This window comes from Schistocerca americana, chromosome 3 (assembly GCF_021461395.2).
Source record: "Schistocerca americana isolate TAMUIC-IGC-003095 chromosome 3, iqSchAmer2.1, whole genome shotgun sequence".
In the NCBI taxonomy this organism is placed as follows: Eukaryota; Metazoa; Arthropoda; class Insecta; order Orthoptera; family Acrididae; genus Schistocerca; species Schistocerca americana.
The window spans coordinates 516,482,165-516,507,249 of NC_060121.1; the positions used below are offsets into that span (position 1 = coordinate 516,482,165).

A 25,085-nucleotide genomic window follows, 5' to 3' on the forward strand; every position below is an offset into this window, starting at 1 on the left:
GCACAACATGCAGCAAAACGTAACACACTTCATTTGGATGGCTGCTTCACTACCTGAGCCATCTTGATCCTTCCCTCCACCACCAGCTTTTTTGAACTGCACCGATGGGAATTATCCTTAAAATAGATTCTCCGCTCCTGTAATTGTCTCTCAACTTGTGTGGTCCCCCCCCTGCATGTGCGGGGGTTAGAATAGGCCCGAGGTATGCCTGCCTGTCGTAAGAGGCGACTAAAAGGAGTCCCACACCTTTCGGCCTTTATGTGATGGTCCCCTGTAGGGTTTGACCTCCATTTTTCAAAATTTTCCCAAAGAGTGAGCCAATTGGGGAAGGGTCCCTTACATGGTGCATAGTGTCCACGTGCATTGAGATCTTTAGCCCACTTTCTCGTCATAGCATTGCAGTCCCTCTCATCCTCCATCTCTTGAGCGAGGACACCTTCCTGGGTGTGTTTTCCTCCACCCACTATGCAGTGTCGTTTTCTGTGCTGACGAGCACAGTAGCCAGTCTGTTGTGGTGGAGCCACTATGTACCCTCTTGGTTGTAGCCCCCTGGCACAAGGGATTTCTCTGCTTTGCCTGTGCCGTTAACTCCCACATATGCCAAGGAGTAGGTGGCTGTCGCCCAGCTGCATCGAGTCTCCCAGCAATGGCCTTCGCTGCGGCTGGGTGGCATCAGGGCGGATGATGCGCGATGAAGTGTATAACGTCGTCGCTTGCTGATGATCAAACGCCAGCAATTTCTAAGCGTTCAAAGTCTCAGTACAGTGCAAGGTAATATGATCCTAAATCGTCCCCCTCCCTGGCCACACCATGGGAAGAACCCCAGATTAAGGATGGCAGCGGACATTATTCACTCCGGTACCTTGTATGTACGAGAGCTGATGGGGACTCCTTTGTCTCAATATTTGGACAAGTTTGGGGAGGTGGAGGGCTTGTCCAAAATGCAATCAGGGTCAGTCTTGATAAAAACAGCATCCTCTGCCTTAAGTGCTGAAGTTCCTGTAATGTCTTTCCACTGTACTTCCAGCATCACATATTGAGATTGTGGACGTTCATCCCATCACAATACTCAATGTACCCTGCCTTCCATTTGTGTCAACTGTGGAGAGCATCATTCCCCTTGCTCACCAGACTGCAGGATTTTACAGCAAGAAAGGAAAATCGTGGAAGAAAAGACCCTGGACCGACTGACCTACACTGAGGCCAAGAGGAAATTTGAGGACCTACATCCTGTGGCTATGACCTCTTATGCCACTGCGACAAGAACATTTGTAGCTCCATTAGTTCTGAGAGTTCCAGTTGGCTCTCAGAGCCGGAAGACTACACCTGCCCCTAGATGGTGGGGGAGCATATCCCTCACTGTTGCTCCCGCACCACCTACCTTGGGAGCACTGTCCCCCCAACCATAGGGGAAACAAAGACACCACTTCTCAGCCAGTGATGCATAAGTCTTCTTCGCCTCCTCTCGATAAGAAGGGGTCCCTTGGGTCACTCCCTTCCCAGGTTTCTGCTAGTGGGGAAGATGACACCTGCCAGTGGCTTGAAGTGCCCAAAAGAAGTTGGTCATAGGGCTTCACAATCATCCTCAGTCCCAGAGACTGAATCAGTGAAACCCTCCCAGCCAGAGAAACCCAAGAATCGGCGAGAGAAATCCAGAAAGAAGACCCCCAAAACCACGGGAATTGCGGTGGCACCCACACCACCACTACCTACAAGCTCGGAGGATGAGATTTGTGTTAGCTGAGGACCTAGATCTCACCAGACCCTCAGACACAATGGTTATAGCTTGTCGAGAAGATGTCGGTGGCAGCAGATGACCCTGAGGCATAGACTACCTCGTTGAGTGTTTCATGCCTTCCCGGTCTCACGATCACATCATCCCCCAGTGGAATAGTGGTGTCTTTTTCCACCACCTGGCTGAGCTACGGCAATTACAAGAACCGTGGCGAATATAATAGTGTCGGGCAGAGTTATTTATATCCTGAACTCGGTATGTTGTGAACCTGTGCCCCTTCAAACTCCTCTCAAAGCTGTGGCTGTCAGGATACAGACATTCAGGAAATAACTCTCTGCAAATTTCTCTCGTTAACTACATGTCACAGTGAACCCTATAATGCCCCATTTATAAAATGGGATCTCCTGAGCGCCCTTGCACATTGCCCCGACTCAGCTCCTGGGCCGGATCGGCTCCACAGTCAGATGATTAAACATCTCTCGTCTGACTCCAAACTGTCCCCACCCCCTCTGCGGTGTCATCTCCTCTCCATTATCATCTCCCACCCTGTTTATTTGCAGCCCTCTGCTAACGCATCTGCCTGTCTTTCTGCACTTCTCTGCTGTTCTGTTCCTTATTTCCCCCACCTCTGTGCCACACAACTTCCTGACACTGGGCCTGTTAGCTATCTAGTCCCTAAACACTCCACCAGACAGTGTTCGTCTCTCTCCCCACCCATACACTACTATCCCTGCCCCTTCCCCATCCCCTCCAAATTGCTGTTTGCGTCCCATGAGTTGTAGCATTCCAGCCTGAGATGTTGGAGTTGGCAGTAGAGTGTGTGAAATCTATATGCGTGTGTGTATTAATCGTGCCTGTCTGCAAGTTGACGTGTCCCATTGACCGTATGTAGTAATCTGTCTTCCTTCATTGTTGATATTCAATATGATATGAAGTATTGTATAGTTATGTATGCTGCAAATAGTGATTTGTCTTCATTTTTAACAGGTGTTATATAAACAATGGCTGCAACTATTGGATATGTGAACGTAATCAAAAGATCAGGGAAGGAAGGATCACGTTTCCCAGTTACTGAAGATTGCCTAATTGGTAGTGGACTTCATTGTGAAATTAGAATTCATTTAGCTGATGTTGCTGTAGAGCATTGTTTAATTCAGTGCCAGGAAGGGGGAAAGGTAAGTAGTATCACATACTTGTTAAAATTATTTCATAAATCTTATGTTTCAGAAATGCCCACATTCATTTGGTCCTGCAGCATGTAATGAAACAAAATAATTTTAAAAAATCATTTTTAATTTGGGACGTTGAACTATTAACATTTGTATTAATGACACTACAGTGTGTTGTTACAAGAATGGAAGGAAAATGCTTAGTTAGTGACCAGTAAAGTACTGTGACATCCCTGTTCCCCTTTTTGATGTCACTGTTGATGTTGAGCTCCTACTGCCACAGCTCGGTCGGTGGAATGGAGACACGACGCACAGTGATGGTTGTCCCCGTCGGATAATGTGGAACAGCACCTGAAAATCTCTAAAGAAAATTGTTCCTCACATAATGCATGAAAGTCTGTTTGCGAGACCGCACAGTCTTCTCAATGATGTGAATTCCTGATTTCAATTGTCTTATGGTTTTATGATTTCTTATGCCCGGTTAGTTAGTTATTGCAGTATTGAGTGAATCATTCATCATCGGTGTTGTTTCATACCACTGAAGTGAGGAAAAATTCATTTGTGGTTCAGTATCAGTTGTTGTTGTTACGTTGCTAGGTAGAATCGTTCACTACGGCACGACTGAATTCAAGAGATAATCTATAACGCTATCTCGCTTTCATGCGTCGTAATATTATTTTGGCAAAACGCTCCTTTCAATGCTCAGTGTTCATCAAGTCACTCTTTCAATTAAAATGTTCACAGTTAATTAATTTTGATCAACTATCACACAGTTCAATTAATGATGGAACCAACATTTGAGATTTCCATTATTGACGAACAATTTTTATTGTTCCTTCGTAGCATTTAGTTTAATCATCACACCTCTCGCACACCGCTGGATCAGATCAATTAAGATTCATTAAAGTTCGGTGATCATGACAATTACGACAACTTTTACAATTGGCGTATTTGTATTATCTTCGTGTGGTCGTATTAATGATTCCTACTTCAGGCTACTCAGGTATTGCAGTCTTAGATACTATGTCAATTCTCTGTTGTCACTGTTCACTTTGATGAAGGTTGAGTCCAACAGTATTATCTCCAGTAATTAAGGGTCATTTACTCGTTGTGCACTTATCAGAATATCGCTTCAGTTCAAGTTATCAAGTCAGAATAACTGAGAACAAAGTCCGAACATCTCTGTCGCGCAATAGTACTTTTTTTTGAATAGAAACAACCTCGTAGCGTTCTGTTTGTAGTACTATAACGAACGGTGCTCTCTCACGACTTGATAGCTAGCAAGCGACTAACTTTTCCATAATCAAGCATTGTAGACACATTGAATTTCCTTTTCAATGCGTTTACAAATCCCTTTCACAATAAATGTTATCTCTGATCGACATATTATGTTGGACTTAACTTTTGTCGGACTGATTTTCAGTTATTACTGAGATGTTTGATAGGTAATTAAAAATTACCTTTCTTTCTTTCTACCTTTATATCATGACATTCTCAGTAATTATTGAAATTGGTGTTCACCGAACTTTAAGGTGTTATATTATTGTCAAAGTTGTCGTGCCTGTTAGGATAACACTGTTCCCTACTTTAAATTATCATGACATTCTTATTTGGGTTTCTTGGGGTGTTACAGTACACGTTGTGCTACTGAAGGGAATGTCAGTATGCTGTGAAGTATCTAAGGTGGCTGTTTGTAGCAAAAGCTTATAGCACATGTTCTATTTGGGAGATTCCCAAGATCCTCTTGTTAATGTTTATGGGTGTGATGAGATAATTTGATTTTGTCTGTTAGTTGATTGTTGACAAGTTACAAATCCTTAAACAGTCACATAAGTTACCAGCAGTTTACAGTAAATTTTTGAGGAGTCCACCTTAGCTGCAGCTAACTTTTTTGCCCAATAGAACTGTTACATTCCTAATAACATTGTTTATTTAATGTTCCATTGTGAGGCCAACAGTGGCTGAAAAGGAAATTCCTCTCGTTCACTACAAACGTCACAGAGAACCCTATAATGCTCCATTTACAGAAAGGGATCTCCTCAGTGCCATTGAACATTACCCCGACTCAGCTCCTCGGCCAAATCGGCTCCACAGTCAGATGATTAAACATCCCTCGTCTGACTCCAAACTATATCTCCTTGTCATCTTCAACTGGATCTTACGTGATGGCGTCTTTGCATCGCAATGGCAGGAGACTGCCATCACTCTGGTGTTAAAACCCGGTAAAAATGCAGTTGATTTGGTTGGGTATCTGCCCATCAGCCTCACCAACGTTCTTTATAAGCTGGTGGAACGTATGGTGTGTCGGTGGTTGGTTTGGGTCCTGTAGTTATGTGGCCTACTGGCTCCATGTCAGGGCAGCTTCCGCCAGGGTCGCTCTACCACTGATGGTCTTGTGTCCCTCGAGTCTGCCATCTGAAAAGTCTTTTTCCAGACGCCAACATCTGGTTGCTGTCTTTTTTGACTTACGTAAAGCATACAACATGACCTGGTGACATCATATCCTTGCCACATTGTATGAATGGGGTCTCTGGGGTGTGCTCTCGATTTATATCCAAAGCTTTCTCTCGCTTCATACTTTGTGTCCAAGTTGGTGCCTCCCATAGTTCTGACGTGCACAGCTGTTCGCCAGTTATGTTGCACACATTCATAGTTCTCCTAAGAATACGAATTAATGTCTCCTTTTCCCACCCATGGCATTTCATCTCCTGCATCGGTGGTGCAGGTTGGGGCTCATGATCGCGGTTTGCGTGCTATCCCTTCTCTCAGAACTGTCGTCCTTACCCTTGCCCCTCTACTTGAGGTCCATTTACGTACACCACTTCCAAAGCTTCGTCTGGATCTTTTGTATCACCCTAAGGACTCCGTTAATGCCACCGCTCTCCGCTGTCACTTCCTCTCGATTCTTGGCCTGTTCCGGGGCTCTGAAGTTGTTTACATCGACGGCTCAATGGCTGACGGTAATGTTGACTTTGCCTATGTCTGCAGAGGCCATATTGAACAGCATTCCTTGCCTGCTGGCTGCAGTGTATTCACTGCAGACCTTGTGGCCGTATCTCGTGCACTTTAATATATCTGTTCCTGTTCTGGGGGAGTCGTTTCTTCTCTGTTCTGACTCTCTGAGCAGCTTACAAGTATCGACCAGTGCTACCCTCACCATCCTTTGGTAGCGAACATCCAGGAGTGCATCTCTGCCCTGGAACGGTCCAGTTGTTTAGTGGTGTTTGTCTGGACCCCAGGACACGTCGGAGTCCCAGGCAATGAACTTGCTGACAGGCTGGCCAAACAGGCTATGCGGAAACCACTCCTGGAGATTTCCATCTCTGAAACATACCTGCGATCTGTCTTATGCCGCAGGGTTTTTCGGCTTTGGGAGGCGGAGTGGCATAACTGTATGCACAACAAACTGCATGTCGTTAAGGAGACTTCAAATGTCTGGAAGTCTTCCCTGCGGTCTTCTCGTAAGGAATCAGTTGTACTTTGTCAACTCTGCATTGTCCGTACGGGGCTCACACATGGTTACCTCCACAGTCTCAAGGACCCACCTCAGTGTCTCTGTGGCTCCCAAATGACAGTCGTCCACCTCTTGCTGGACTTCCCACTTTTACCTGCTCTGCGTTGGACTTTTAACTTTCCCAGCACCCTACCTTTGGTGTTGGGCAACAATGCCTCAACAGCAGCTTTAGTTTTACGTTTTATTGGTGAGGGTGGCTTTTACCATTTTAGTGCAAGTCCTTTGTCCCTCAGTGTCCTCTGCCCTAGGGCTTTTAGGGTGGAGGTTTTAATGTGTTGCAGAGTGGCTGTCTTCTCTTTTTTTATTCTCATGGTCAGCCACCCATGGTAATCTTCTTTCTTGTTTTTAATGTCCTCTCCCTGTTTCTTGTGCCTCTGTGTGGTTTTCTTGTCCTGTTTTGTCTACTGTAGTGTTTGTTGTCCTTCTGTCGTTCTTCTGGTTCTTCATTTCTCCTGTTTATTGTGCCAAATGTCTTCTTTGTTGTCTTCTTTCCCTTGTGTAATTGTTCTACTGGGAACAAGGGACCGATGACCTCGCAGTTTGGTCCCTTTCCCCCCGTTTTAAACCACTTTTTGAGATATGGCCATTTAAAATTTTGGAATGTTGGAAAAATCAGTGAACTTCGCAAACATTAAAAATTAATAACTAAAAACGAAATGTCAAAAAATCTTCAATTTTGGATTTTGTCTTGTTTTGATAGGTAGCATAAGATGACTACGAACTACAAAATTTTAAATCGTAAAGGTTCACATTTATTATTTTATTACTTAATTTCACGTGGAATGATTGATACATATCTTAGACAATTAACAGGGAAGCTTCTTCGGGTCATCACTTTAACTGAAAGGTCAGTCTGTAGACTTTACCATGTAAGGGGGCAAAAGTCCCCCTCCCTCCCCCCCCCCCCCCTCCCTATAATTATCCACAATATATGTAGCATTTCTTAAACTGCAAGTCAGTGAAGTTCATATGTAGGGGCAAGCAGGCAGTATAAATGCTGGAAAATATTTTCTGTTAGTCCATCTGTGCGATATGGCTCAGGTTATTACAAGAAGTGGGTGATACCCAGCCAGTAGCAGCAGCACAAAAGCAAGTTTCTTTTATATACTTATATTAATGAATACTGGCAAAGAGAGTCAACTCCTGATGGCCCAACAATTTCAACACACTTTAACACACGGATTGAGACTGCTCAGAAGTAAGCCTTGTGAGAGGGTTTGGGTCAGTAGGCCTCAGTTTTTGAAATAATAAATTGTACCATGGATTGTTTTACATTATTCTTCTGGCAGTGTCTCCCTAAACTTCGTCCTGACAATGCATAATATATTCTAATTTTTCACTACTTGTTCATTAAAATATACACTGAAGAGCCAAAGAAACTGGTACATTTACCTAATACCGTGTAGGACCCCTGTGAGTGCGCAGAACTCAACACGATGTGGCATGGACTAGACTAATGTCTGAAGTAGTGCTAGAGGGAATTGACAACTTGAATCCTGTAGGGCTGTCCATAATTCCATAAGAGTACGAGGGGATGGAGATCTCTTCCCAACAGCATGTTGCAAGGCATCGCAGATATGCTCAATAATGTTTATGTCTGGGGAGTTTGGTGGCCAGCGGAAGTGTTCAAACTCAGAAGAGTGTTCCTGGAGCCACTCTGTAGCAATTCAGGACACACAGGGTGTTGCATTGTCCTGCTGGAATTGCTCAAGTCCATCTGAATACACAATGGACACGAATGGATGCAGGTGATCAGACAGGATGCTTACGTATGTGTTACCTGTCAGTCGTATCTAGACATACTAGGGGTCCCATATCACTCCAACTGCACATGCCCCACACCATTACAGAGCCTCCACCAGCTTGAACAGTCCTCAGTTGACATGCAGGGTCCATGGATTCATGAGGTTGTCTCCATACCTCTACACTTCCATCTGCTCAATACATTTTGAAATTAGACTGGTGTGACGAGGCAGTGTGTTTCCAGTCATCAGCAGATCAATGCGGTGTTGACAGGTACAGATGAGATGTACTGTCACGTTGAACGATTCTCTTCAGTCGTCAATGGTCCCATTCCTGCAGGGTCTTTTTCCAGCCGCAGTGATGTCGGAGATTTGATGTTATAGCGGATTCCTGATTTTCACAGTACACTTGTGAAATGGTCGTACGGGAAAATCTCCACTTCATCGCTCATGCACCTGATATAAAATTACATTCAAATTAACTTAAATCTTGATTGCCATTGTAGCAGCAGTAATTGATCTAACAACTACACCAGACACTTGTTGTCTTATGTAGGTGTTGCCAGCAGCAGTGCTGTATTATGCCTGCTTACATATCTCTGTATTAGAATATGTATGCTTATACCAGTTTCTTTGGTACTTCAGTGTGTAATTGTCTTCATTCTTTCTGCTCGTTTTGTGTGTGTGTGTGTGTGTGTGTGTGTGTGTGCGTGTGTGTGCGATAGGTAATCAATTTGTGTAAAAGTATTTAGCCTTCAATTTCAGTTTCCCACTCAAAGGACAGTAGTGTAATTAAACCTTTCATAAATTGGTGTAGTTCTTTCACTGTAAGCCATCACTCAGCCTATTGCATAATTTTCATTTTGAAAGTCATAGTAGTGGCTGTAGTAAATCAGAAGATATTTAGATAATTTGTAAAGACTTTAGTTACTATGAGTTACTATGAGTTTTTGAACACAGTTTTGTTAACCTGTAAAAGTTCGTAGCCTTCCACAGTCAGTGTTATCTTGGGTGAACCCACTGCATTGGTTAACTTGAAAACACCCATATAACTTGCTAGCTGTGCTGTTGAGGTATTTGTCCCACCTTCTTGCAAGACATATCTGCCATAATAAACAGGTAGCATCCCGTAGAGAACAATTTAGGTGGATGCAAATTCCATTATTCTTATTTTTTGTCAAATTTTTCTGCTTCATGTAACTGAAATTACAGAATATAGAAAGAGAATTTTCATTGTCTTAATGTGTTTTGTGTTTTTTCCTGTTCATTTCTCAGTATTGTTCCTTTGCCTCATTGCTTTAATTTTGCTGAAGTTTGACTTAGTATTACGCTGTTCATTTTCACAAGAGTAAGATTGCTTCACATACCTACATCAGACACTTACTACCATCTATTTTTATTCTGTTGCAGATTTTTTATTCATGGTTGTAAATAATGTTATTTTTTGATAATAGAAATTTCTTGTAGAATAACATGTTTTTCATCCTCAGGTAATCCGTATCGTGGAGTGTTGCGAGGCTTCTATTTTGCATGTTTGTAGAACCAGTTGTGTGTTCATATCATGTTTTGATCTTTTTTAGATCTCTTGCACTTTAAATCTGCTAGTGAATAATTATCCCATTTTTATATGTTGTATGTATTTTTTTCCCAATAACATGTTATTGTAGAATGAAATCCTGTAATTTTAAAGTAGAAAAATTCAGTTGTGATCATTGCTTAATATTCTTCCTTACAGTGCTCACTAAAGAACTTATGTAAACAAATGCCAACTAAACTAAATGGTACTGATGTTACTGAAGTTGCAATACTGCACCACGGAGACACTATCAGTGTATCTGACCGTTTGTTCCGTTGGGAATATGAAGAACTACCACAAATTTCTTCTGTTATGAAGCCAACTGTGGCACTGCTGCCACGTAATGTGACAGGTAATCCTTTCTGTTAAGTCTTTGCATTGAATTTGTCATAGTGCCCTACAAAAATTGTTGTGAATGTAAGTGGTAGGTATTTTGTCTGTGACATATTGTTTGTGGAACTGGTGCTTTTGAAGTATAATCCAACACCTGGCTGCGTGAAGTTAAAGCTTTCTGCCAAATTAGAGCCCAGTTTCGTTTTCAAATTGTGAAATACCAAATGTTGCTAAGTTATAACCCCATTCAAAATACACACAGAGATGTGATATCATGACCTTGTCTTTCCTGAGTACGCAGTTTTGAAAAAGTTTAAGAATAGAAGAAGCCGCAAGTAGTAATTGCAAAGACTTCATTAGATAAGGTGTTCTCTTCTTTGAATTGAGGAAAGACCATCATAATTGGTACATGGCACTCCAGCTCAAATGATTGGCAGTGTAGTGGAACATTTGAATATCCCAACTTAGAGCCTGAGTAAGGCATAATTCATCCCATTTAGTTCCCTTCCCGTGTCACTGTCCTATATTTGCTGCTTTTATCTACGTATTATCTGTTTCTGTCACAGTCTATTAATTTTTTACTTTCGCTTTGTCTGTTAAAAATTTCCATCTTTTATCTACGTATTATCTGTTTCTGTCACAGTCTATTAATTTTTTACTTTCGCTTTGTCTGTTAAAAATTTCCATCTTTTTGATCACCGGCATTTCCTCCTGTTGCTTTATTTTGAATGGGTGTTGAGAGCTGTAAAGCTAAGGTGTATGTGTTAAATGATGCTAATTGAATTTCAAATAAAATTTTACTTTCCCTTAAATTGTTAGTGGTAGAATTGGCATGTGCTGTCATGCCTGGCAAGAGTTCAGTACTACTGACGCCTTTTCACCTAAAAAATAAGAATGCGGTATACTTAACCTTGTACTTCATATTGTAGAAATCAAAACTGTGCAGTTAGTATCTCCAGGTTCGTCATCACAGCCATGCAGAAATTTCTGTAGTTAATTTTTTGATGTTAATTGCAGCAGGTAACGAATAGGACATTTGTTTCAGTAATCTTTATGGTTTAGTTATTGCTTTTTGCTCCACTTTTGTATCAAATGATTTTTGCTTCACTTTTGTATCAAACACATGAAAGTTTCAGCATGGGCACAAACATTGAACCACACTTTAACATACCTGAGCAAAATTGTCATCAATCTGAAGATTGTTTTGAACACCAGTGCTTTGTCAGGCACAGTCCTGTTGGAGGTGGTATGCATTGGCCTTCCTCCAACTTGTGAACTGACTGACCGAGCCAGGTATAAAGGACCTTCAGTTTAGCCAGAATCTGAACTACGTTGTAACTAGGCGTTTTTTCATATCACCAAAAATTGCCAGAGGTGAAAGGCAGTGATGATTCACAGATCAAAATATTGAGGGGGCCACACTGTGATTCAGGTAAAAAAAAAAATCGATTTTTGGTTTTCATCATATTTCGATAGATAAAGGTTTTATTTAAGTGCTCTGAACAGGATTTTGCTAAAAAATGTTTATTAGCGCATTTAAAGATCATTTTCCTGCCACATGTGTTTGTGCTATGCCCACTTTTCTGCATATATTTTAGATCTTTATATTCCCTATATTGCACGTAACTTCAGAGTGTGTTGGCTATTGTTGTAATGCAACGGTCAGTATTCTTTTGTTTCTGCTGTTTGTAAACAACACGTGGTTAGGTTTGTTAAAGTGTGATTGCGAGTAATTGTTAGTTGCGTTTGCAATGCTTGTTTACATGTGTTTTGATGTGTTTATTGAAGATGACGAAACATAAAGGCATTTTCAAGAAACGACGATTTAGAGGAAACAAGTTTAGAAAGCTTTCTGTACAAGAGGTTGTGTCATCTGGCAATGATGTTTCTAATTGTGATTCAACAAGTGCATGATCAAAGAAGCTATCACCATTTCAAGGGAGTTTAAATGAATTTACTGTTAGGGACAAGGGGTGCAGTAACATTATTATAAATTTGAGAATATTATCAGATGTAATTTCTAAATTTGTACAATGTAGACAGTGTGGTGAGCCACAGTGTGTGAAAATTTGTGAGTGTGCCAGTGAGAGAAAAGGCCTAGAAATTGCTTTGGATTTAATTTGCGGTAAATGCTCAGCTGTGATTACTTTTATGAGTTCTTCAAAACCATATGCAAGTGGCCCTTATGAAATCAATTCTAGATTAGTCTTACAGTCCATTGGCAAGGGCATGGCTGCAGGGAGAACATTTTGTTCAATGATGATGAACTTACATCAGCCACAAAATAAATTTGAAAAACTGACTGCAGTATTAGAGAAAACTGTATGTGAGGTAGGTGAGGAAAGCATGAAACTGGCTGCTGGGGAAGCAGTGGAAGAAAATGATGGATGTTTGGATAGTGCAGTAGCACTTGATGGAAGTTGGCAGAAAAGAGGACATACTTCTCTGAATGGAATAGTGACTGCCACGAGTGTAGACACAGGTAAAGTGTTAGATGTGGAGATAATGTCTAAATATTGCAAACGTTGTAAAGTCTGCAACTGTGGATAATTTTAGAGGAGCAAGTGGTGGTATAGAAGTTCAGGGAGTACAACAAATATTTCATTGCTCCATAGAAACAAGAGGCATACGGTACACCAAATATTTGGGCGATGGTGACAGTAAGGCATACAACAATGTGGTGAACTCTAAGCCACATGGAGATGCCATTATTAGCAAAATAGAATGTGTAGGCCATGTTCCAAAACGTTTGGGAACAAGGCTGAGAAAACTGTTGATATGAGAGGAAAAAAATTAGGAGATAGAAAATTGTTGACCAGACAGGGTCAGTTAACTAAAACTGAAATAGAAAACTTGCAGGTATACTATGGACAGGCAATTAGGAAAAATAAAGAAAATCTGGAGGCGATGCAGAGAGCTGTTTGGGCCATATTCTTCCGTAAGTCCTCTACTGATGATAAGCCATGTCATGGATTGTGTCCATTAGGAGAAAATTCATGGTGCAAATACCATAGGGCTCAGGCAACTTGAGAATCTTATTCTCACCAGCGTTCTCTTCCTGCTGCTGTTATTACAGCAATTAAACCTAGTTTCAGAGACTTGGCTCATCCTGACCTTCTAAGGAAATGTCTGCATGGGCAGACACAGAACCCAAATGAATGTTTCAACAGCACAATTTGGAACCACCTTCCTAAAACCGTATTTGTAGGCACGCATACAATGAAACTAAGAGTTCATGATGCTGTTATTACATTCAATTGTGGTAATATTAGAAAGTGTTTGGTACTGAAAAAGCTGAGAATTAATCCTGGTGAAAATATGATCACTGGGCTACAACATTGTGATAAATGGAGGATAGCCGATGCAGACAGGTCTGCATCTAATATGGCCATGAAAGCAAGACAAACATCCAGGAAGGTGAAAAAGGAGCTCGAAAACCTGCTAGAGGCCAAAGGTGGGCCATCATATGCAGCAGGACAGTTTTAATTAACTGTACAAATTTCAAAAGTTTTTTGTTTGAAGTCAATTTCCTGCAAACTAAAATTTTCAGTACATATGCCCCATTATATCAGAAACTATCATAGATAAATGAATGAAATTTTCAGTGACTGTGCATAACATAAGAAGCCACCTCTGGTGCTACATTCATTAATATTCCCCATTAGGAAGTTCACAAAAAATATTGTCTGCAGAAAAACTTAATATTTTTTGTTAATAAATTAAAAAAAAGTATTTCTTAAAAACTATAAAATGGATAAAATAGATTTTAGTACAGTTTATTCTATTATCATGATGTAACATACAGTAAAAATATTAAGGTCCTGCATCAAATAGTTCTCCCCCCCCCCCCCCCCCAGAAATGGGTCAAATACTTGCCTAAATTAACATGGGTTAGATAGGCAGGGTGTGGTCCCCTTAAGATTGACCAAGAATTGAATCTCATACCTATGGATTTGTAGTCTGGCATATTATCACTGAGTCACTTCAAAGAAATTATATAACACGCCTCATAACATACCTTTCACTGTATTTCTGTGTCGAACGTAATACCTCTCCAAAGTTGACGTTATTTATTTTATATTGACTTCTTCATGTGGGTCACAGATGATTATTCAGATTTAGCTTCAATGATAACTTAAATGTAGTATGTCCACTTTTTCGTGGAATGCAGTTTAGTGTTCATGTTTTAACAGTTCAAGGAACTTGATTGTGTTGGTTGTTGTAGATACTTGTAAAGATAAAATTAGAATTTAATGTTTTCTCTCTTCTCAGCATGACTTTTAAAGTTTTAAATCATGTTTCATTGTTAATAAAAATACAATTCATGTTAGTACCAACATTTGTGTCAGCGAAGCGTGTTTAGGAATTTAGGTTTCAGACTTGATCTCTGGCTGTGTCAGAAAAATGCCTCGGTCAGTCATTCTGTAAACAAATCATTCATCCAAGCACTTCTCAGAGCTTTGTAATCAACAAGAAGTGCTGACGTATTTATGTTTTTGAACAGTCTTGGTTTCTTAGATTCGCCAATTACAAGCAAGGGCAATTGTTGGTTACCACGTGTGTTGCTGCATGTTGCAATGGTCGGCCTTTCCTTTGCTAGTTCTGTGCCTTTGACTGTTTGATTCTTTGAGGCAAGAGACTTTAGAGGGAGAATTTTATAGTTCAGTTACTGTTGTGTGATTGATCAGATACCAGTTTATCTTCTGAAGATATTTTTTCAAAATGTTCAACAAACGCTCTACCTGCATCGTCATCGGCAGAAAGTTTTTCACCTGAAATAGCAACTTGCCTAATGCCGTGACAGTTTTACCACCAGTGAAGCCAATCTTCACTTGTTTGGAACATCCTTCATCACCTCCCAGTTTTCAATTCAATTGAAAATTTTATTTATTTATTGTTTAGAGGACCTGAAAGTGGGGTTCCTTTACATATTTCCCAACAAAACCAAGCCCACTCAGTGTCATCCAAGAGCTCAAGATTCGCCCGCACCCCCACCCCAATGCTTTTCTAGTTCTTCAAGCATTTTCACATCTACAGTTAATTAAAAAAAATTAAAGATCTCTTCGTTCTTTTTCCAGTCTTTTATGGTTATCACTCCAGCATCCATTTCAGAAGCTAATTTAGTGGGAAGAGCATGGTGGTGCAGTGGTTAACACACTGGACTTTTCTGGAGGATGACATTTCAAACCCACGTCCGGTCATTCAGACTTAAGTTATACATAATTTCCCTAAATTACCACAAGCAAATGTCGAAATGGTTCCTTTGAAAGAGCATGGCCAATCTCCTTCCCAACCTTTGACACATTCCACTCTTGCGTTGTCTCTAATGACCTTAATGTCGATGGGACCTTAACACTAACCACCACCACCTCTTCCTAATTTAGTAAGTACCTCACCTTTGAACACAACATTTCATTTTCAGATTTGTAGCCATTTTTAGTCTTCCGGTATTCCTCATACTTCTTAATCACAAGTCAGTAAACTGTATAAAACTGCACTCCAACTTTAAAATGAAGAGGAATACAATAATAAACATAAAAAGTATACAGATAAAACTGCAGATTAGAGTAGAGTAAAGAGAACAGCCTAACAGTACAGCGGTCTGTCAGCTGAGCATGTGGGAGGAGCATGACTCAGGACACCTGCTTTGATGAGTAAAATCAATTGATACTGCTGGCACTGTTCGGCATGGAGCACAGACAGATGGTTGGACACATGGGCAGATTGTCTGAAGAGTCGGTTAGTTAAAGGCTGGATAATAAACATTCTACTGTACTTACAATGTGTGAAGTGTCGCCGCGTAATTTCAGTAATGGCCACAGGAAACTTAAGTGCAATAATATTGTGATCGGGTGATACCAACTATGTAATAGGGGTGATGGCTGTTCATGATGTGGTGTTTGAAGTCAGATGGATTTTTGTAACAAAATGGATTGTCAGAAAGGAAGATGTTGAATGTGACTAAGCAGTATATATGTAGTTTTGTCCCAAGTAAAATTCAACATGATGATGAAAACAGTTGGTTACAAAAGACGTTTATTTTATGTCCAATTTTTGCTCACATCAGGAAATGCAGTGTGCTTTGCATGTTTTCAAGCTATTACTTTGTTTGGCAGTGTTGATTCTGGCCTAGTCCTACACTGTTTTGTAGAACTATACCTTTTTATGTGAAACACAACACAGTGCAGTACCACAAAGCAGTGTGGTTGTAGGCTGGAATCAACAGTGCAAAAACAAAGGAGTGTCTCAAAAAGTGTAAGCAAATGGCATTTTCTGGTGTGAGTGAAAATCTGACATAAAATTCCATAAGTGAAATCAGCAGCTTTTGTAACAAACAGTTTTTAATGTATAAAGCAATCCAGATTGTAAAAATCTTTCATTGTAGACCACAGATGATTCATTTCATTAAAATGAAACGTGCATATTCATGGCCACAGAAATTAAGTTAATGTCTCAGATTTATATGCGTGCAGTCTTCTAAAAAGCAAAGCTATGCTGTCACAAATTGTTATTAGGCAGGAACGTAATAGCACAGCTTGTGAGCAGTGACTACATACTCCTGCTTGTCAAAAATATGTAGTAGTTTGTTTCCGATATGTTGCAGTTTCCATTACTCACATTTGGGGCCCTTAAAGCTACCACGACCCTACAGTACTGTTGTAAGATTTCTGCCAATTATGCTGTAGGTGGCTAAGAGGACACCATATTGTCATTTAGTGTGCTTTTATTGTCTGTGCTGTAAGAACTGTAAGTTGTAGCTATAAATAATAGATGCAAATTGCTCATGACAGTTGAAAAACATAGTCTGAGTTTGCAGTTCCCATCTAGTTCACACGGCCAATACTGCACTAATTTTAAGTGAGCGGTGATACATGAAACAAAGGCCACAGCAGGGAAGAAAAAAAAATTGCTGTCTCAAAAGTGAATGTTTGTAGGTAACGTCTGGAGGAGGATAAATTAAAGAACAGCAGTTCTACATACCAAACTTCAGAGGGATCAAAGTAGAAAAGGCAGCAGATTGTTCAGTACATGCAAGGGAAACACAGCGAAGACTTCCCAATTACTGGAGAAATTATCAAAATGAAGGCAATTGAGATGAAGAAATCTGCCTATAAAGTTAACATTATATCTGTTCTGAACTTGGGGCCTTTGACTGCTTAAATTTCAACAATACAAGGAGAAATAAAATAAACAGATGGAATTGGTTTACATTAATTTTTATCTACACTTTCTCTATGGTATCGCTGTTTTAAGTCATCACCGGGGATGCTAGTTTTACCTAACCAATGAGAGGGGACAAGATTTGTTGAATTTGAACATATATGAGCAGCAGTGAGATTTATAATCTTGGTTACCACAAATATTTGTGTTCCGAACTGAGAACATTAGTATTATATCAGCAGCAATAGTTTAGTGTAAAAGTATAAAACAACCTTGTATTTTTTGAATAATGAATTTGGAGGAAACCTACTCTTCATGTGGAAAATATGGTACTTAGGTAAAAGTGTTCTCTTATACTATTGAATGGACATTCGGTTCCCGATAGTTTGTTAGTTGACTGTGTTGAGTTGGCTTATTGTGCTATTTAATGAGGACACGTTGAACCCCTTGGTACTGCAAGCATAGCGGTCTCGAAATCATTCACAATGTGATATGTTTGTCACCACTGTACATGCTTACAGTAATGTGACCGCGTAATTCCGGTATACTTACAGTAATGTGACCGCGTAATTCCGGTAATGGCCACAGGAAACTTAAGTGCAATAATATTGTGATTGGGTGATACCAACTATGTAATATAGGAGTGATGGATGCATGGTTGTTTATGATGTGTTTTTTGAAGTCAGATGGATTTTGTAACAAAATAGATTGTCAGAAAGGAATTAGTTGAATGTGACTAAGCAGTATATATGTAGTTTTGTCCTAAGTAAAATTCAACATCATGATGAAAGCTCAGCAAAAATTCTCAGTGATTGAAAAAAATAGTCCCCCCCACCCTGGCTAAGACTCGTACTATACTTATTACTTTAGACTTTGACACTACATGTATTTTTTTAAATAATCCAAAATTATTATTTGTTATTATTTGACATAAAAACTCACTCCCTCAATTATGAACTTAGTTTCATAATGTAATGCTTGTTCTCGTTTTATTCACAGATGATATGGGATCTTCAAAGCGACTGGTGGCTGTTGTATCACCACAGATCAGAGAAAGACAGGTAAGTTCACATTGAAAATGAGCTTAGGTTGTTAGGTTGTTGCCGGCCGAAGTGGCCGTGCGGTTAAAGGCGCTGCAGTCTGGAACCGCAAGACCACTACGGTCGCAGGTTCGAATCCTGCCTCGGGCATGGATGTTTGTGATGTCCTTAGGTTAGTTAGGTTTAACTAGTTCTAAGTTCTAGGGGACTAATGACCTCAGCAGTTGAGTCCCATAGTGCTCAGAGCCATTTGAACCATTTTTTTGTTAGGTTGTTTTAGTCTGTAAGGCAATGCTTTGTTTTTTGTATTTTATGAAGAAAATGTTGCATATGTATGCTAGTGGAAAGTGCCAAAATTTAATTCCAATGCTTCAGTCCTTTGTCATTCTCAGTTAATACAAACTGTCTTTGTAATAGTACAATGTTATAATAAATTAATCAGTGTTTTAAGCAACATCTTAGAGTTGCTGTATATATATATATCTGCTTGTGTCTGTATGTGTTGATGGATATGTGCGTGTGTGCTAGTGTATATTATACTACAGTATAAGCTCTTTTCCCCATTATACTATAAGTTATTAATTAAGTCTCAAAATTTGCATTCCGTTGCCGCATTAGACATATTTTGCTTTATACAAAAACAATTGGCATGTAAAGGTGTATACTTTTACAGTTTGGGCAGATTTCCAAATTATACGCGTTCTGCCTTGATGAAGTTTTACTGTATAAAAATTGTGGTTCCATTTATTGTGCCCATGCTTCTTTACATGTGCAGCATTTCTTTATGCTTTGTTGTTTTTGTAATAAATGGATTCTGTGTTAATTACTTATCACTGTTAAGTTTAATGAGACAGCATATTTTTTGTTTTTTAGTAGTAACTATGTGCTTCTTAATTTATAGGAAACATCACAGTCTCTTAGGACGTGGGTACTACGTAGGTCAGTAGGGAACAGCTTGTCAAGTCGCACCCGGCATCCTGCTAAGACGGTGGAAGGAAGGCGGAGTACTTCCTTGGTATTTTTTGAACTATTTATGTGTATTAATTGTTGTAACTGTTAAGTTGTATTTTAACAATCTTATGAAAAGTATAGCTACTATTCACCATGTTTCAGAGATGCTGAGTCACAGATAGGCACAAGAAAAAGACAGAAGGTGAGTTTTCAACCAACAAGGCCTTCATAACCAGCCCGCTCACAACCTGGCCTCAGCGGTCAGAGACTGGTTTTGTGCGTGTGTTTTGTCTATTTCCAGTGAAGGCCGTAGTGGCCAAAACCTCGCTTTCTGACAGTCTTTTTGTTGTGCCTATCTGCAACGCAGCATCTCCATTATATGGTGAGTAGTGACCATCCTTCACAGAATATTGTGACATTCCGTTGTTGAAGTTGTATATTGTTTAACGGGGAAAGTAGTTTTGTGGACTGCATTGTGCCTGATATGAGTATTAATGGTTTCAGTCTGAATGTGTCTGATGTTGGGTCAGGGAAATGTCGTCATGTCTTTACAATTTTTCTCTTATTTGTGCAGCACGATGTGATTCAGCAATGGAGGAATATATATATAATGTAGTTATTGCTAGGTTTCGAATTAGTTCTGCTAATGTATTGTGCATTCTGGTATTTTATTGAAGTCTGTCATAGCTATTATTAAATTGTTGAGTGCTCAATCATAGTATGGTGAACGATCTTTACTCGTGCACCTCTGCCACAGTAGTAAAATCCCCTATCACATTGCCATCAACACAGTACTAAAGAGATTTGAGAACGTACATAGTGCTCGTGTTTCTGCTGCAGCTTCCAGTATTCTGTGGAAAGAGGGTCTCCTAAAATTACTACAGTCAGATTCACAAATGGCAATGGTCTGCATGCAGGTCAAAGTATGGATGGGGTTTGCAGTGTTTATGCCATTCTGGCCGAGCTGTTGTAGGCGCTTCAGTCGAAGGTTCGAATCCTGCCTTGGGCATGGATGTGTGTGATGTCCTTAGGTTAGATATGTTCAAGTAGTTTCTAAGTCTAGGGGACTGATGACCTCAGATGTTAAATCCCATAGTGCTTAGAGCCATTTGAACCATTTGCAGTGTTGCCATTTCAAAGCGCCAGTTCGGTTATGTACATAAAGGGGCTTCGCAGTTGAAGAGAGTTTTCTGCAGATTATGTCTCTTGCTTACCACCGGCAGCCATTAACACTCGTAACAAATTGAATAAAAATTCACTAAATACTTCGCTATGATCATGTTTCTCACACTATGACTTTCACAGCAGTGTGCTAAGAACACTACTGAACACTTATTGGTTGTAGGACAGTGCGTGATGCCAGGCGCACAGCGAGAGTCTAAACTCTACCACCCTTGTTTGTGGTTCCATCTATGAATGAGAGACTCTTCAACTCTGTCAGCTCCTAAATAATATCCTGTGTCATAAGTAGTTCAAAAGTTATCCTGGATGAGGAAGAACTGAAGAATTGAATTCCACAGGAATCTGTACTTGCATCATTTACTTTCAACCTATGTATTGCAGATATTCTTCTAATAGCAGAGTGCACGCACAAATTTATATCCCAGATTTCTATCTTGAGCTAAGAAATGATGTGAAATAAAGTAGAGGGTAAGGCCCACGCCAGCCGTTGTGGCCGAGCGGTTCTAGGCGCTTTAGTCCGGAACCGCGCTGCTGCTACGGTCGCAGGTTCGAATCCTGCCTCGGGCATGGATGTGTGTGATGTCCTTAGGTTAGATATGTTTAAGTAGTTTCTGAGTCTAGGGGACTGATGACCTCAGATGTTAAGTCCCATAGTGCTTAGAGCCATCAGCTAAGGCCCACTACTGTTGGGAATAAGGTACATCACTCATATGTTTCAAAACCAAGTCAGGATGTCATCCAGTTTGTAAATTTGTTAAAATTGTTCTAATATCTGTTGTTATTTTCAGGTTAAATTTGGTCCCCAGGATTCTGATCAGTCTGCAGTATCAGATGACAAGACTCCGCGCTTAGTAAATGTCACCCGCCGTACCAGTGTTACAAGTTCAGTGAAAAAATCACTGCTAAAAGTAACACCACATGTAAGAAAATCTGGTGGTGCCTCTACTGTACAACCAATTCCTTTTGAAACACCTCACACTGTTACATCTGTTATGAGTGGCAGTGTTTCTGATTTGGTGGAAACACCAGTGTCAAAAACATCACGTGTAAAGAGATCAAGTATATCTTACAGTGTCACCCCTCGCTCGCGAAAATCAGTGCAAATGGGAAGACTCTCTCACAGTGTGCCATCTTTAAAAAAGACTCCTAATGCAGAGGAAACAGTTGCAGTTTCTTCACCAAGAAGGTCCTACAGGAAGGACCCCTTAGGAGTTTCGTCAAGTGTTAAATCTGCAAATGCTACACCAGATGGGAAGTTATTTGGAGGGGAGACTCCAGGTGTCTCACAGGTACAGCCATTGCATTGTAAAATGTCACAAACAGCAAAAAGTTCCTGCTGCAGATACTTCTAATATATGTTGTTGTTTTCAGGTTAAAATTGGTGCCCAGGATTCTTATCAGCCTGCAGTACTGGATAGCAAGACGCCGCACTCAGTAAATGTCTCCCGCCGTACTAGTATTAAAAGTTCAGTTAAAAAATCGCTGCTGAAAGTAACACCAAATCCGCGAAAATCTGGTGGTGCAGAACCAATAGCTTGTGAAACACCTCACACGTTTAACTCGGATATGCGTGATAGTGTTTCCGATTCAGTTGAAACACCAGTGTCAAAAACATCACGTGTAAAGAAGTCAAGCATATCTTACAGTGTCACCCCTCGCTCGCGAAAATCAGTGCAAATTGGAAGACTCTCTCACAGTGTGCCATCTCTAGAAAAGGCTCCTACTGCAGAGGAAACAGTTGCAGTTTCTTCACCAAGAAAGTCCTATAGGAAGGACACCTTAGGAGAGTCCTCAAGCGTTAAATATGCAAATGCTACACCAGGTGGGATGTTTATTGGAGGGGAGACTCCAGATTTCTCACAGGTACAATCGTTGGGCAAAAGATCACAAAGGTATAGCCAAAAAGTTCCTGCTGCAGATAATTCAGCAACCATAGTACAGTCTCCAGATTTATTCTCGTCAGATCAGATGCCCTCCAATGGAGAAGTGGCACAGCTAAAAGAATTGCAGAAATCGTCTGCATCTGCTGTGGCTGAGAGACCCAAAAGAAAATCAGCTGGACTGCTGCTTGCGCACATTCGTGAAAGTCAGGAATTGTTTTCTCGTAGCCGTAGAAACTCTACTCCTTCAGCAAATACTGACAAAATAAACACTAGGTCAGCAAGAGCTTCAATGATTGTGCCTAAGAAAAGTAAACTTTCTTCCACGCCCATATCACAGTCAAAGACACCTCGCAAGCTTAAATCCCTTCGGGCAATGTCAGCAAAAGCAGCCAAGCGAAGATTGACTGATGTAGACCTCTCGGAGATTGCTGCTAATAAGCTAAAAGCTAAATCACCTAAAACTCCAGGTGTGTATAGTATGTTGTTTTTTATTAATTTTCTGAAAATTTTTTGTTACAGTAGTAAGGATTGTATATGCCGACTTAAGTGTGTGCAGTTGCAACTTATGAATTTTGTATGATGGCAACTTATTGCTGTAAATTACCTCCTCAGTTCAGTATTTGGGTAGAAACACTGATTGTGAATAGTTGTAATAGAATACATTTTAGTTTGAAAGCTTGCCTGTCAATTTGAAATATGATTAAAAAAAATAGATTTTAGGTTTCCTTGTCACTGGTAATGGCAGTTAATAATACCAGATATCCAAATAGTATGTGAAGTTTCTAGTAGTGTTATTAAGTGTAGTTTTCAGGGCTTACATGTTCTAGTAATAGTTATATGGTTATATGTCCATCAAATTTTTCTTGACTCTCAGATCAAAATTGCAATTCTAGGGCACTAGCAAGTATCACAGATTTGACATCCAACAATTATGTCAAGGAAAGTCTCTACTGACACTATAGCGGAGATGCTGGTCTGCAACTCAGCATCTCCGCTATATGGTGAGATTTGACATCCAATATTTTAGCTGCACAAGTGGCATTACCAAAGAATTAAATGAGTTATACTACTTTGCATTAGTGAAATAAACTCGGAGAGCTGGAATGATTGTCATTAACATTAGACCCAATGAGAAATAAGCTGTAGACATTGTCATTGAGACTGTGTCTAAATGTACATTCCATCAGATGTTTGATAATTTTGAGTGAGTGTTACGTTAAATAACCAGCAGTCCATTATGACATTGTATATGTACTCTAGGAACTACATTGAACTTGTACATTGTTGCAGATAAGAAGAAAATGGCAGCTTTGCTTCAGTGTCATAAGCCTCGAATGCTCTTTTCAGAAGTTGTGAAGAAAACTCCAGTGAAGAAGAACATTGTTGCCAAGCTACCATCAGTGCCAATAAGTCGACGTAGAAAGGTGCCCAAGAAACCCAAGGTTCATACTCCAAGAAAGGTGAGTGGAGCAAAAAAATATGGACTGCGTATACAGTTTGTCATGAATTAGTTTTGATTGTTAAATCATAGATTTCAAAAAAATATTGGTGTCGCATATGCTGAACAAACCTGTCATCCAACCCCTTGTTAGTAACATGAATGGCATTGCTTGCCCGTTGCAGGGCAGCTACCGCAAAAGCTAGGTAGTACCTACTCTACTCACTCTCTGGGGGAAGTGCACTTTTCGGTAAACAGGGTGATGGCATATATAACACACCCCGTTCATGCAGTTCTGCATTAGTCCCAATTCACAAAGCACTGTTATCACGTACAGCTCCGTATATCTTCCACACTACTTTGTGTTTCCATGTGTCCAAGGCATTTCTAATTTGTATTATTGTCCACGCTTCTGAGCCACATATACTGTATTTACTCGAATCCAAGCCGCACTTTTTTTCCGGTTTTTGTAATCCAAAAAACCGCCTGCGGCTTAGAATCGAGTGCAAAGCAAGCGGAAGTTCTGAAAAATGTTGGTAGGTGCCGCCACAACTAACTTCTGCCGTCGAATGTATGTAGCGCTACACAGGCATGTTGTGTAGGCAACGAGATAAATACTGGCGCCAAAACCTCTGCGTCAGTAAATAAATAAATAAATAAATAAAAAAAGGTGGAAGACGAGCTTTTTTTTTCTCCGCCCCGAGTTTCGACCACTGCATTTTCATACATTATCCAACGAAGTAAATACAAATTACGTATTGTTCATCTTCGAAAGTAGCAGAATTTCAATGTACTACGAAAATCCGACTGGCAAGACTGTTGCTAATAGGAACCTGATGAAATGTGAATCACATGCAGTATTCTCTTCACCATAAGAATAATACGAATATAAACATTTTGCCATGTATTTTTCCTGTTGTTGCTATCTCATTTAAATCCTGTCTGCCTAATATACTACGAAACGAGAGTGAGACAACAGCAAACGCGGTAGAAAATACGTATAGTGTCCTGTTTATATTCGTATTATTTTTACGCCTAATAGTGATAGTCAGAAATGAAGCACGGCAACTGACTAGATTTTTAAATCTAAAATGACTAATTTCTGGCAGAATTTGATTTACTAAAGAAGCGGCCGCAAAGATTTTCAATCGGAGAAAAATTTTCGCCTAACTCTCGTTCAGAACATGTTCTATAATACGCAGTCTATTATTTAGTTCTTGTTGATCATTATCAAAGAAAGCAGCAGTGTAAGTAACAAGTAGCAGTCATTTGCCATTGTTTCGCTAATGAGACAATTCCTCTCTTTTTTTAATCGTAAGCGGCGGTAGCGCGCACAAAAGCAAGCCATGCCGCAGGCGGCG

General features: G+C 40.2%; 1 protein-coding gene across 1 annotated transcript in view; it reads left to right on the forward strand.

Moving 5' to 3' along the window:
* Nucleotides 1–25,085, forward strand: part of LOC124607474 (proliferation marker protein Ki-67-like) — an 81,804-nt gene that overhangs the window by 13,206 nt on the left and 43,513 nt on the right. Inside the window, exons 2-8 of the mRNA XM_047139831.1 lie at nucleotides 2,723–2,910; nucleotides 9,896–10,088; nucleotides 18,230–18,291; nucleotides 19,172–19,285; nucleotides 21,192–21,692; nucleotides 21,775–22,753; nucleotides 23,577–23,746. Of these exons, the coding sequence (XP_046995787.1) occupies nucleotides 2,737–2,910; nucleotides 9,896–10,088; nucleotides 18,230–18,291; nucleotides 19,172–19,285; nucleotides 21,192–21,692; nucleotides 21,775–22,753; nucleotides 23,577–23,746 (2,193 nt within the window). The 5' untranslated portion in view covers nucleotides 2,723–2,736. The remainder of the gene's footprint in view (nucleotides 1–2,722; nucleotides 2,911–9,895; nucleotides 10,089–18,229; nucleotides 18,292–19,171; nucleotides 19,286–21,191; nucleotides 21,693–21,774; nucleotides 22,754–23,576; nucleotides 23,747–25,085) is intronic.